Raw genomic sequence first — 14796 nt, forward strand, 5'->3', positions numbered from 1 at the left:
TTTAGACTTGTTCTATAACATGCATTGGTATGTACAATGGATTGAGTTAAATTAAAATGCAGGACTTGGTACTATAATGTCATTCCTGTCTGTGTATTGCACATAAATTGTTTAAATAAAGTTATTTGACATTTTTTATGGATGCTGTTTTATTCTATTAGACTATTTATATGACATATAATGAATCAATTTGTCCTATAGCCTAGATAATAGGTGTATTTGTGTTCAGCCAATATAAAATTTAATTCTGTAATTCATTAGGTAAACATGATTATGTTGTCATAATTTATGATTTTAATGTAATATTTCAAGTTGTGTAAAGTTCAGTCTCTGTGTAGTTAACTTAAAGAGTTTGTGATGTGATGCCATATAATTTAAAGCTGGCAACTTTTTTTACAGCTCAATAATGTAAGGGGTTAAAGAATATTACTTGATACACACTTAACATGTGTGCACTTTTGTGTACTTACACACACATATGTTGGTACACTCATTATTAGGATATTTAGGTATAATGTGTTATGCTAATGACATTTTCTTGCCCCTTAAGTGCACATCCCAGAAAACTTGACCATTTTCATCCACTAGATGGCGCGAGCTGTATTGTTCTTCCGTTTTTACCGGAAAGGGAGCCATTTTGTGTACTTTCGGGAAAGGTAAGGCATGCGGTGTGGTTGATCTGTTTGTAATCTTAATCATCTGTGTATTAATCTTTATAATATTTAACATTTTAGGGCAGTGTAAGTTGTTTTTTGTCTGTTTGAATGTTTAGTGGTTGTATTTTGTGATTAATTGTATAAAGGAAGCGTTTTGTTACAGTGCTAAATTAATCTTTATTCATTTTGTCAGCATTTTGACTAGAACAAGAAATAAGTTACTGTTTGAAACATGTTTGGTGTTGCGGTTGTTCTTATTAGTTTAAACGTTAAATTAGTTGAAATTAAAATTTCGATTCCTCTTATCGATTCCTTTGTGAGCATTTCAATATGACAATATTTCAATTCAAGTGCAAGACTCGCGACTGTTTTTTGTGCTGTCTGCTGTGCACACATCCACAGCTAGCTCACAGAAAAAGTTATTTTATAAAATTGATCTTAAACGATTCAAGCGCGGTTGAAGACTCCTGCGTTGTTTTCTATGATGTAGCCTATGCACATGTCAAGTACGTGAGCGCGAGTGTGTGAGTCTTCAGTGCTGTAGGCGTATTGGCCAAGTCTTAAAGTGAAAGCTGTCTTTTTAATAACAGTAATCAAAGAACAAAGATAAAATTCACTCGTTGTTGACTAAATAACTTTTGTAACTGTGTTTGTACCTTATTTATATAAAAAAGTGTACTGTTATTTTACCTGTGGCAGAACTCTTTGCAGTATAACTTAAGTAGTTGAAATAAAAAAATCAATGTATATTTAATTCATGCATGCACAGATTATAATTCTATTATGTATAATAATGGGGGAATATTAGTGGGTCCTGATAATGCTTATGTTATAAGTATTATGTTACCAGTAAAAAGTGGCCTACATTATTTCAAATATAGCTAGCCAGTGACAGAGTGCAAGCATATTAATCTAAAATAATTCTGTATTTTCAGGTTCAGAATCATGAATATTTATTCTGGTGTCACCATTGTCCAAGCCTATTCATTTACACCCACAATGTTATATCAAATTTAGCATTTAATCAACATTACGTTTTTTCTTAATCTTTTATTATATGTCTTGGAGTATTGCAATAATATCGTATCATGAGTTCAGTATCGTGATATGTATTGAATCGTGAAATTAGGGTATCGTTACACCCCTAATATTTTTGTAAAATGTAATGCTTTTGTTTTAATCAAATTGTGTGTTTTTTTTTTTCTTTTATGTTGCAGAAAAGTGAAACCTGATTTTGAGGTAAGATGATACTTTTTTGATAAAATATAGTTATAACAGTCAATAGTGTATAGTATAAGGAAACAGATCTCGGTCCCCATTGACTACCATATAATATATTTTTTCCTACTATGGAAGTCAATAGCGACCGAGATCTGTTTGATTACAAACATTCTTCCAAATATCTTCCTTTGTGTTCAGCACAACAAAGAAACTCATAAAGGTTTGGAACAACTTGAGGGTGAACTATCCCTTTAATTGTGCAGCAATAGTTGAGGTTATAGATAGATAAATAAATATGGGAAAAATTGATTTATGGCGTTTGAGAATCGATTTTAAATCATTTTGAAAAACGATTAATCGAAAGAAAAAAAATTAGTCGTCTGTGCACGGAAAGCTTCAATCAGTCGTTTCAAATTATAGCTCAGAATAACACATTTCAGTGGAGAAACTAACAGATGAAACGGAGTGAGCTTCTGCTGTAAACGTGCGTGATCCAAGCTGATCAAAACATGAGGAAAAATGATTTGTAGCTGAACTAATGCATTAACTTAATGTTAAAGGAATAGGTCACCTCAAAATGAAAATTTCCTGATAATGATTTATATATAGTATATACAATTTTTTTTTTTTTTTTTTTTTTTTTTGGTAAATGATTGAAGGGTTTGCTAGATAAGACACTGTTCCTAAGCTGGGCTCATGCGGAGCCATTTGTTTGACACACGTTTATATTCTAGGACAAACAAACTTTATTTTTTTAATATGCCATGTGCAATGCATGTCTATTTCATAGCACAATACTGTTATATGGTAATTTTATTTTGTGAATAGGGGTGCGTCAAAATATCGATCTGGTGATATCTTGCGATATTTTCTCCTGCGATTGAGATCAAATTAAACATAGCAAAATTATCGTAATTAATAAAAGACCTTGTTTTAATGTTAACAAACACTAATTGATATTTTAATGCATTTTATTTTTTTTTTTTTTTATTCTTTATTGTACTGTTTGTGAATTGTGATGCCCAGTGTAATTTAATTTGTTTTTATGTTTTTGTGTGTACAGATGCCTCGCACAAAGCAAACCCGGCGCTCCCAGGCCGCAAAGAAGAGGATGGCAGACCGGATGGCTGCTGATCCTGAAGAGGCTCTGCCACCTCTTAAAAAATTGGCAGAAGTAACAGAACGTTGTGTACATCACAACGGGGCTATAAAACTGGGTCATAACAGTGGTCATAACCGTGGTCATAACCTTGGGCAAACAAGTGGTCAAACAAGTGGTCAAACAAGTGGTCAAACAAGTGGTCAAACAAGTGGTCAAACAACTGGTCTAAACAATGATGCTAAAAACACGGATCATAATAGTACTGTTAACATGACCATGAAAGCTGTTTCTGATTTGTGTCCACAGAAATCGTACATCAGTGGCTCTTTCCATCAAGGAGATTACCGTTTTGGCCGGAATAGGGGAAGTCAATGTGGTGCAAACTGTTTAACTGCAATTGTGATGTGTAAGATGAAAAATGTGTTGCAGTGGACGAGAAGTGACCTGGATGCTGTTTTGATCCATGGAGATGACCTGTACAGTGCCATGAGAGACGCAGGGAAAATCAACGATCCTGAATCCGGCTTCATAGCTGTTCATGAGCTACCAGACACACACACACTTAAAGATTGTCGGTTTTCAATAAACTATGGTGAAACATTGACTGGCTTGTTTGGTATCAATAAATATGATGGGGAACTACAAGGGTATGCTATGTCTTTTGATGAAGCAGTAAATCGAGCATTCCAGACGTTTGATGCTGTTTTAGTGAATATTAAGCTAGCCATATGTGCAGCTGTCAGAGAAGGTTCCTGGTATGCAGTGATTGATCCACATTCAAGACAAGGTGATGGCAGATGTGTAGCTGACGGTAAGAGTGTAGTGGTTTACCATCGTGACTTGCACTCGCTGATTGTTCATTTCCGGAAACTTGCCGCGTCTATAAATGCACGTTATCAGGAGTTTGAGGTAACTGGGGTCAATGCGGTTATGACTGGCGGAAAACGTCCATTTTGGCAAGTGATAGAGAACGCTGGTCCAGCAGAAAATGAGCGTGAAGGTGATGTTAAGTGCAGTCAATCTCCGGGTGATTTCATGGACGTAGATGAAACATCTGTGAAAGAAACTTGTGCACGACAGAGACCAAAAACACCATACCCATCTGATGAAAACGAAGGTGATGTTGAATTTATTTCACAAGCTGCTAGTGCTTCTTTACAGTTTAGTCCATTAACACATGAGAAGCAAAGGGCTGTTTGCTTAAAGCTAAACATTGCAAACATTGTAAAACAACAAAACAATCCACCTGAGACTCTTGAAGTGGTTGAGCCTTGTGAAACGAACAAGACTGTTGCAGATGGAAACTCTTTTTTTAGAGCTTTAGCCTTTGCTGTAAGTGGATCAGAACGAGAACACAGAAAACTGAGACGGGCTGTCGTTACACACATACTGCAGAATGAAGAAAAGTACCTACAGTATCTCAGACAAGGATACAGCTCTGTACCAGACTACATTGCCAAAACAAGAATGAAATTCGTTGGAAATCGGGCAACAGAGATGGAAATACAAGCAGCCAGTGATTTAATTGGCACAGACATATTTACATACAGTCGAGAGAAATGGTTTAGATTTTTATCTTCAAATGCTTCCTTTAATGCACATGGTTGTCAAGACAGTGGCATATATTTGAAATATGTAAACAGCTGCCATTATGAAGTTGTTGTATGTGGAAAGAGCAAGGATGGTAACTGTGCCTTAATTTGTCAATCACCATCTCAACATTCACTGTCTGATGCTTTAAAGTCACTTGAGGATTCTAGTGAGAAACTTGACTGCAACAATATTCCCAAGTTCAAAGAAAAACAAATGAAGCCAAAGAAAAGATCCCATGAGGATGAAACTTACATTTCAATGATGAAATCCATCAATAAAAAATACAAGAAAAATGAACAGCATAAAGGAAAACTGAAGAAAAGTGTGAACAACTCAAATGATTTACACTGCAAAGCTGTGTCAGAAATGGAATCGTATGTTGACGGTAGTCAATCTTTGACTGATTTCACAAACACAGATAAGATATCTGGGAATGAAACGTGTGTAGAACAGAAAACAGAAACGCCTTCTTTATATCCAACAAAAGAAAATTCAGGTGATGTTGAATTTGTTTCAGAAACTGTCAATGTTTCTTTAAAGTTTAGTCCATTGACATTACAGCAACAAAAGAGTGTTTGCTTAAAGCTAAACATCATAAACATCATAAAAGAAGACAATAATTCAAATGAGACTGTTGACATGGCTGAACCTTGTGAAACAAAAAGTATTTTGGCCGATGGTAATTGCTTTTTTAGATCAGTAGCTTTTGCTATAAGTGGAAGTGAAGAAGAACACCGAAAAGTGAGACGAGCTGTAGTTACACACATACTGCAAAATGAAGAAAAGTATGTACAGAATCTTAGACAAGGATACAGCTCTGTACCCGAGTACATTGCCACATCAAGAATGAAATATGTTGGAACTTGGGCGACAGAGATGGAAATACAAGCAGCCAGTGATTTAATTGGTGTAGACATATTTACATACAGTCGAGAGAAATGGCTTAAATTTTCATCTTCAAATGTGTCCTCTAATAGACACAGCTGTCAACACCATGGAATTTATTTGAAACATGTTAACAGCTGCCATTATGAAGTTGTTGTATGTGTAAAGAGCAAGGATGGTAACTGTGGCTCCTTTTGTAAATCAACATTTCATAATTCAATGTATAATGCATCATTAAAAGGTTCATTATATGCATATAGCCTTAACAAAAAGAAACTCCAATATGCTACTAATATTAATGTAAAAGAGAGGAAAAAAATTCAAGTAAACAAGAGATATCATGATGATGAAACTTACAGAGTAAAAGTAATGACATCCAGCACTGAAAAGTACAAAACAAATGAACAACAACGAGAAAAAGTAAGGAAGTGTAGCATAGATAAATACAATTCAAATGATTTGCATCGTGAGGCTGTTAAAAAATATAGCATCTCAAAGTACAATACAGATGAGGTACACAAAGAATCTGTGAAACGCTACAGTAGTCAAAAATACAGTAAAATCGAAAGACACAAGGAGTCTGTTAAGCAGTACAGCATGGACAAGTATCAACAGGACGAGACCCATAGAGAATCTGTTAAGCAGTACAGCATGGACAAGTATCAACAGGACGAGACCCATAGAGAATCTGTTAAGCAGTACAGCATGGACAAGTATCAACAGGACGAGACTCATAGAGAATCTGTTAAGCAGTACAGCATGGACAAGTATCAACAGGACGAGACCCATAGAGAATCTGTTAAGCAGTACAGCATGGACAAGTATCAACAGGACGAGACTCATAGAGAATCTGTTAAGCAGTACAGCATGGACAAGTATCAACAGGACGAGACTCATAGAGAATCTGTTAAGCAGTACAGCATGGACAAGTATCAACAGGACGAGACTCATAGAGAATCTGTTAAGCAGTACAGCATGGACAAGTATAAAGAGAACGAGTCACACAGAGAGTCTGTGAAACAGCAAAGTGTCCAAAAATATAATACAAATGAAATACATAAAGACATGGTGATACATTACAATATAGAAAAATATAAAAATGATATAAATTTTGCCAATAGCATTAAAATGAGAAATATTAAAACACAACATGAAGCAGAAATCAAAAGAAAGCTAATAGACTATGTAATTGAAGAGTTTAAACAAAAAATATCTTCAGGTCCTGAATATGTTTGTGCAGTGTGTCATCGTTGCTGCTTCAAAACACAGGTCAAACGCTGCAGTAAAAATAAATATTATCAAAAATCAAATCAAGTTGGCTGTATTGCAGAAAAATGTATAACACTTAATTATGTTCATAAATGTAACAAACACTGTACTCACAATTGTGTATATAAAAATAGCCCTGCTGAATCTCTGTGGATTTGCCACACATGTGACAGAAAAATTTGTGAAGGTAAACTACCTGCTGAAAGTGTTGCAAACAATCTTGCTCTGGATCCTATTCCTTCTGAACTGAACTGTTTAAACTCTCTTGAGCATCATTTAATAGCAAAGAATATTCCATTTATGAAAATGCTGGCTTTACCACGAGGAGGACAAAATGGAGTCCATGGGCCTATAAGCTGTATTCCATCTAATGTTACAGAAGTGGTGAATGTTTTACCTAGATCTGAAAATGATTTGATGATACGTGTAAAGCTTAAGAGAAAACTGACATATAAAGGGCATTACGAATATAAATATGTGCAGTCAGAGAAGATAAAAAAAGCTTTGGCATACTTGAAAGAAAATAATAAATGGTATACAGATGTGGAGTTTAACGACAGTTGGACCATCCTCTGAGTAAAACAGAAGAAGACAGTAATGATAAAAGCAATAATGTGTCTGATTTAGACATTTGTCAGGATGTGTGTGTTGATAATGAACACAATACTGAAAATGAAGATGAAATCACTGATGAAACGCTTCATGATCGACAACAGCATGGTCTATTTATGGATTCATGTTTGCAGCCAGTGGATATTGCACAAGAAGTTTTAGATCAACATTTTGATGGAGTTATGTCACTTGCACCAGCAGAGGGCAATAATCCAGTGAGAATGTTAATGGATGAAACTAATGAAGCCAAATGTTTTCCAGTTCTTTTTCCAAAAGGAACAGGCACATTTCATGATTCACGACCTGAAAAATTAACACTTTCTAGGTATTTAAACAACAGAATTTTAAATGCAGATGGACGTTTTGCACAAAATCTTGACTATATCTTTTATGGACAATACTTATCTGAGCTCAATCAAGTTATCTCTAATGTATCTATTGCTTTGAGGAAAGGCTATGATCCGAGCAACAAAACAACAATTACCTCAGAAATGTTGACAAACAAAGATTCACTTCAAAGGATTTTGAATTATGACGAGGGTTATAAATTTTTAAAGCCAGTGAGAGGCAGTCCTGTTTTTTGGCAATCTGTTCAAAAAGATTTGTTTGCAATGGTGAGGCAACTTGGGATCCCAACATGGTTTTGCTCATTTTCCTCAGCTGACTTGCGATGGCCAGAGTTATTGCAGTGTATTGTGAAACAAGAGGGTTGTCAAACTCCTATTGATGAACTGGATTGGTCTGACAGATGTGGGATGCTGAAACGAAACCCAGTAACTGCTGCCAGAATGTTTGATCATCGATTCCACTGTTTTCTGAAAGATGTGATTATGTCACCAGCTCAACCTATTGGAAAAGTAATAGATTACTTTTATCGAATTGAATTTCAACAACGTGGATCACCTCACACACATTGTCTCTTTTGGGTTGAAAATGCACCTCAAGTGGACAGAGAGGACGATGATGAAGTTGCAGCATTTGTTGATCGTTATGTCACTTGTGAAATGCCACCTGAAGATGAAACAGAAATGCATGAAATTGTGAGCACTGTCCAACAGCACAGCAAAAGACATGCAAAAACGTGTAGGAAGAAAAACACTATATGTAGATTTAACTTTCCACGTCCACCTAGCCAAAATACATTCATTTCAAGAAGCAGACAAACAGATAAGAATGAAAAAACAACAGATGATGGACAATGTGAAAGTAAAGACAAAAGAGTAAACTATTCTAAAGAGATATCAAAAGAATTAGCTGAATCTATAATGAAAAGAGTTAGAGAATGTTTGCTGAACACTGATGCTGTCTTTGACTCTGTTGACTCTATGTTTGCATCTATTGGTATAAATCAAGAGATATTTGAATGCGCTTATAACAAAATGACAAAGAAAACAAATGTTGTGCTAAAAAGGAAACCAAGTGATGTTTGGGTGAATCAGTATAATAAAGATCTTTTGCGATGCTGGAATGCAAACATGGACATACAGTTTGTTGTTGATGCTTATTCTTGCATAGTGTATATAGTTTCCTACATTTCAAAAGCAGAGAGAGAAATGGGATTGCTGCTGGCAAATGCACAGAAAGAAGCACACAAGGATGGCAATATGGATGCAAAACAAGCTTTAAGAAAACTTGGAAGTGTTTTCCTTCACAATAGAGAGGTGTCTGCCCAAGAGAGCTTTTAACGTTTGACTAATATGAGATTAAAAGAAGGATCGAGGAAAGTGGTCTTTATTCCAACTGGTCTTAATACAGTAAAAATGAGTTTACCTTTAAATATTATAAATAAAAAGGCTGAAAAGGAAGAAACTGACAATGATGAAATATGGATGAAAAGCATCACAGACAGATACAGAGCTCGTCCAAAAACTCAAGACTTTACAGGAATGTGTTTAGCGTCCTTTGCATCAGAATACAGAGTTCTGTCCAAATCTGAAAAGTCATGCTCAGACCGAGTAAAACTGGAAAATGACATGGGGTTTGTGAGAAAAAGAACTCGTACAGATTTTGCAGTCGTACGATATGCTCGTTTTTCACCAACAAAAAATCCTGAAAATTATTATCAAAGTATTTTGGAATTATTTTTGCCTCATTTTTTGCAAAATCAACTGAAACCACTAAATTTCACTTCATATCAGGAGTTTTATGAGACTGGATTTGTAACATTGTATAATGATGAACTTGAGTCAGTGAAAATAATAGTGGACACAAACAGGTCAAAATTTGAAAAAGAAGCAGACAGTATACAAAAAGCTCAAGATGACTTAGAACAACATGGACCAATGGAAGACGCATGGGCCCAAATCTGTCCAGAAGCAGAACTTGAGCGCTTAGAATGTCTAGATACTAGAAAAGAACAACCAATAGAAACAGAGGAAGGTGATGATGTCATTCCGGATCTACTACCAAATGTTCATGGGTTCACATTAGAAAAGAATCCTTGTGCTATGACAAAGAAAGATGCAATGTGTTTGCTGCGTTCTTTGAATGAGAAACAGTCACAAATCTTTTATAAAGTGCGACAGTGGTGTCTAGCAAAAGTACAAGGTGAAAACCCAGATCCATTTCATGTGTTCATATCTGGGCCTGGAGGAGTTGGAAAATCAGTGTTGATTAAAGCTATGTATTATGAAACCTCACGCATTCTATCAAAGTTATCAGAAAACCCAGATGAGACACATGTGCTCTTAACAGCTCCGACCGGTGTCAGTGCCTTTAACATTAGTGCAAAAACTATACATTCAACTTTCTCTATTGGAACGAATGCCACATTGCCATATCAGCCACTTGGAGATGAAAAAATTAATTCCTTGAGAGCAAAATTGGGAAAATTGCAAATATTAATAATTGATGAAATTTCAATGGTTGATCATAAACTTTTGGCATATATTCATGGCAGACTGAGACAAATCAAACAAACAGGAGATTATTCAGCATTTGGAAAAATCTCAGTAATAGCAGTCGGAGATTTTTATCAACTTTCTCCCGTCAAAGGAAAACCACTTTATACTGAACCAGTGAACAGTGTGAATCTTTGGGAAACTCACTTTAGCTTTGTTGAACTCACAGAGATCATGAGGCAGAAGGACAAAGAATTTGCTGAATTACTAAATCGTTTAAGGTCACGTAAAAAGGATGAACCAATGCGTGAAGCTGATGTTGCTATGCTTAAAAAATGTGAAACAGGTGATGGTGATGATAGTACAGACATCCACATTTATGCAACAAACAGTGAAGTTGATGTACACAACATACATATGCTGCATAAATTATGCTCAGACACAGTTACTGTGAAAGCACAAGACTTTGAGAGAAATGCTAAAACTGGCCGAATGGAAGAAAAAGATGGGCATCATTTCCGAGTTCATAACAGCTGTTTAGAAAAATCCCTTGAATTAGCTATTGATGCTCGAATAATGCTTATAAAAAATATTAATGTTTCAGACGGTCTTGTCAATGGAATTTTTGGCACAATTAAAGAATTCTGTTATGATGTTAATGAAACATTTCCCTCGAAAATATATATTGAATTTGACAATGAGCAAGTTGGTAAAGAAGCAAGAGCCAAACATCCGTGTTTAAAACCTGGACTGGAGAAAGCAACACCAATTGAACCTGAAGAAGAGAAAGTAACCAATGATGGTGGTGTCAGAAGGCAGTATCCTATCAGACTAGCTTGGGCTTGCACAGTTCATAAAGTACAAGGCCTAACAGTGAACAAAGCTGTTGTTTCAATAAAAAAGATATTTGCTGCAGGACAAGCATATGTAGCATTAAGTCGAGTGACCTCTCTTGATGGACTCATCATTGAAGATTTCAAAGAAAATGTTATTTTTGCAAAGGATAACATTGAGCAAGCACTACAGAATATGCCTCCATTCATTCTTCCATGTGAAACAACAGAAACTTTCACATACACAATGATGTTACATAATGTTGAAGGACTAATCCCACATATATTAGATATTCGCCAAGATAACAGATACTTTGAAGCAGATATGATATGTGTAACAGAGACATGGTTGAAATCAAACAATGTGGAGAATGAAGTGAGTCTTGATGGGTACTATTTCCATGGAAAAACACGTGGTGCTGCATATGACACAAGTGAGGATGTTTTTGCTAAACTAAAAGAGGAAAATCATGGTGGTGTTGGTATATATCACAAAGAAAAAGTCAAAGTTGCTCTAATGGATTTACCATGCATGAACATTGAATGTATGATGTGCAGAATAGAACATCTGGACACAACTGTGGCAGCTGTATATAGACCACCATCATATAACATTGCTTTGTTTCAAGAGAAGTTGACTAACTTAGTTCATGAAATTAACTGCTTACCAGGTGGGAAAATAATTCTAGGAGATTTCAATGAAAACATTTTCAATTATTCAAGCATTTATCATCTTATGCAACATTCTGGTTTCACACAAATTGTTGAGAAACCAACAACTGAAAATAATACACTAATTGATCATGTATATGTGAAAGACATTGACTTGGATAAAATAAAGTTTGATATTATGCCCACTTACTTCAGCTATCATGATTGTGTTGTGCTGAAATGGTTAGAATAATCAAATCGTCCAACAAGATGGGGGGAGGGGGGATACAGAGGTGATTTTTAAATGTGGACGGCCTCTGTGGGAAAACATACTGCCTTCACATGCTATCGGAATTAGTGGTGTGCACCAAACTCCCTCTAAATCAGCGGTTCTTAATTCTGGGGCCTCATTTATATAATGTGTACAGAAATCTTCCTAAAGTTAATCTTATGATTACTTGTCAAATTTGCAGCTTACATTTTCAAAAGCCTGCTATACTCAAAAAATAAAAACTGTGTACATATGCTCCTACAAATATAAATGCTGGCTTGTATTTAGGCATATGCACACAGGGTTTATAAATGACATCCCAGCTGTTTGTGACCCCCACTGTACATATTTTGCATGTCTCTGTTCTTTATCATAGCTGATTCAAATCACAAGAATGTTACAAAACAGCTGCATATATGAACAGTGTTTCAACTGACATGCTTCGTATGAAGTGTTCATTGCTCTACCGATTTAATCTGTCTTCAGAATTTTCAGGCAAACGTAAACCCTACTACAAAATTTTGAATTTTATTGTGCAGAGCAGGGGTTATGATGAACAAGATTAAGAACTGCTGCTTTAAAAGGATTGGCCTCAAACTCAGTACCCTATTTCACTACTAACTCTACCTGAGTCTGTCTTCCTAACTAATAATTGTAACATGTGTTTCTTTATCATATGTAATGCCACCTGAATGGTACTTGACTGACATCTATCTTTGTCCTCTTTAAGTTATTTTTATGAATTACTGTTTTGGTAGTATCAAGGCGCCTCTCTAATGTAAATACCGTTTTAACTGTGAAATATCTGATTTTGTTCTGGTCCCTAAGTAGGCCTGTGCATGCCACTAATGAGAAGAAATATACATTTCCTACTTAAAAATTTAAAACCAATATAATATTGAGTAAATGTCTTCAATAGCAACAAATAAGCAAAAAATCATCTTGTCTACCAACAAAATTCATATTGTTTTACACATCAAAATACATAAACATGAACAGGTCATGATTTTCTGTTCAAACATAAAAGGTACATTGCCGATAGCATGTGAAGGCAGTATGTAGCTCTGTACATTCACTGGGTGTTAAGGCAATGAATGTTTTCATACTGAAATTGCAATTATAATATTCAGCTGTTAATATAATTGTGTGTGTGTGTGTGTGTGTGTGTGTGTGTGTCTGTTTGTGCATATAAATGATTGTTTTTTATTATATTATCAGTACTTTTCATTAATTTATTAATTAATTAATTCATTCATTCATTCATTTTTTTCTTTCATATATTTTTGTTGTATAAAATGTTTATGCAATGTTCTTTTACCATGGATGTATATGCAAACTTTATTATACTGTTACTGCTAATGAAATTCCTAATTAACTGCTTAAAAAAATTATGTACAGTAAAAATAGTTTCCAGCAAAATTATAAAAATATGAAATATTTGCAGCTTCAGCCTCATCAACACTGAAAATATTGAGAAAGAGGTAAGATGATTTTTATCATTTAATATAATGATGAGTTTTATTATATTGATATAATGTATAAAAAAAAACATTTTGCAATGTTTATATTTGAAACATAATGTCTTAAATCATTACAGTTAAATTGACTATTTACTCATTTAAAACATTTAAAAATTTAGCATTTCTGAGAATTTTTTTTCTCTCTAATCATCAGGTACACCACAGCATGTTCACAATGATGACAACATTCTATTCAATGTAACTGCATGGATAACTACGCAAGAAAGAATGCTTTGACTGCACAGAACTTTTGATACACCACCATGGACATCTTTGGACAAGTAACTAAAGGCTGGCTGCTTTCATGGATTCATTTTGTAGACACCAAATATTGACTATCGTCTGTATGCCTCAATTCAACACCAACTGACATTCATGGGATGATACTAAAATTTTTCTCTGTCCAATTTTATTGACTTTGCACTGGCTGGAGCTTTAGATTTCTGATCTTGGATCTCATCAGTGGAAAGCAACATAGTACTGTGCTCTTATACTGGCATTAATGTCAAATTCTGTTGTCCTGGACATTGTAAAATGGTAATCTTTTTGATTATCTTAGTTAAAACTCTATTTGAATTGGATGCAACTATTGTTTATTGCTCCATAAATGCACTCTCTAGACCTGGAACTACACCTGACACCATTCACCTCAAGGCAAACTACTTGAAGAGACAAGTAGCACAGATACTCTGTGGTGTTGGTATTATCTGGATGTCTAAATGATGCATGTGCATTCCTGATACGTCATATCCACAGTAAACACCAGTGACATGTTGTCCTTTACTCTAAACTGATATAATCTTGATTTACGTATATATATATATATATATATATATATATATATATATATATATATATATATATATATATATATAAAAAGAAAGAAAAAGATTGCAATTATTGTACTTTCTATTGTACCTTCTGTATTGCACACTGACTTTTACAGATTTAGGGTTTTTGGGTTATATTCACAATATTTCAGAATTTAACACATACAAATAACTGAAATTCAATGAATGAATTTATAAATAATTTTATTTACTTATTTATTACTTTTTTAACTTTTTATTTGTTTTATTTAATTTTATTTCAAAATTCTGTAATTTCAAATGTTTCCAATACTTCACAAACATTATTTAATGTATCATGTATAATTTTTCATGCAGTGTGTTAATGTGTCATAGTTTTCTAGCATATCTATTAACAAAAGTCTTTGAATTTAACTGAATTGAACTGAACTGAATTAAGCAAATGAATGAATGAAAAAAAAAGTAATAAATACTGGACATATTTTATAAGCTACATTTTAAATAATTTAAAAACTATTTAAATAAAATTGTGAA

At 34.4% G+C, this 14796-nt stretch overlaps 1 protein-coding gene across 1 annotated transcript; it reads left to right on the forward strand.

Moving 5' to 3' along the window:
* Positions 1–322: 322 nt before the first annotated feature.
* On the forward strand, positions 323–5581 carry LOC113089575 (uncharacterized). The gene is made up of 4 exons (XM_026256052.1): positions 323–656; positions 1874–1895; positions 2941–4495; positions 5550–5581. The coding sequence occupies exons 1-4, from the start codon at positions 589–591 to the stop codon at positions 5579–5581; spliced, it is 1677 nt and encodes a 558-aa protein (XP_026111837.1). The 5' UTR covers positions 323–588.
* Positions 5582–14796: the final 9215 nt, after the last annotated feature.

The sequence above is a fragment of the Carassius auratus genome, unplaced genomic scaffold (genome assembly GCF_003368295.1).
Source record: "Carassius auratus strain Wakin unplaced genomic scaffold, ASM336829v1 scaf_tig00050314, whole genome shotgun sequence".
Taxonomy (NCBI): Eukaryota; Metazoa; Chordata; class Actinopteri; order Cypriniformes; family Cyprinidae; genus Carassius; species Carassius auratus.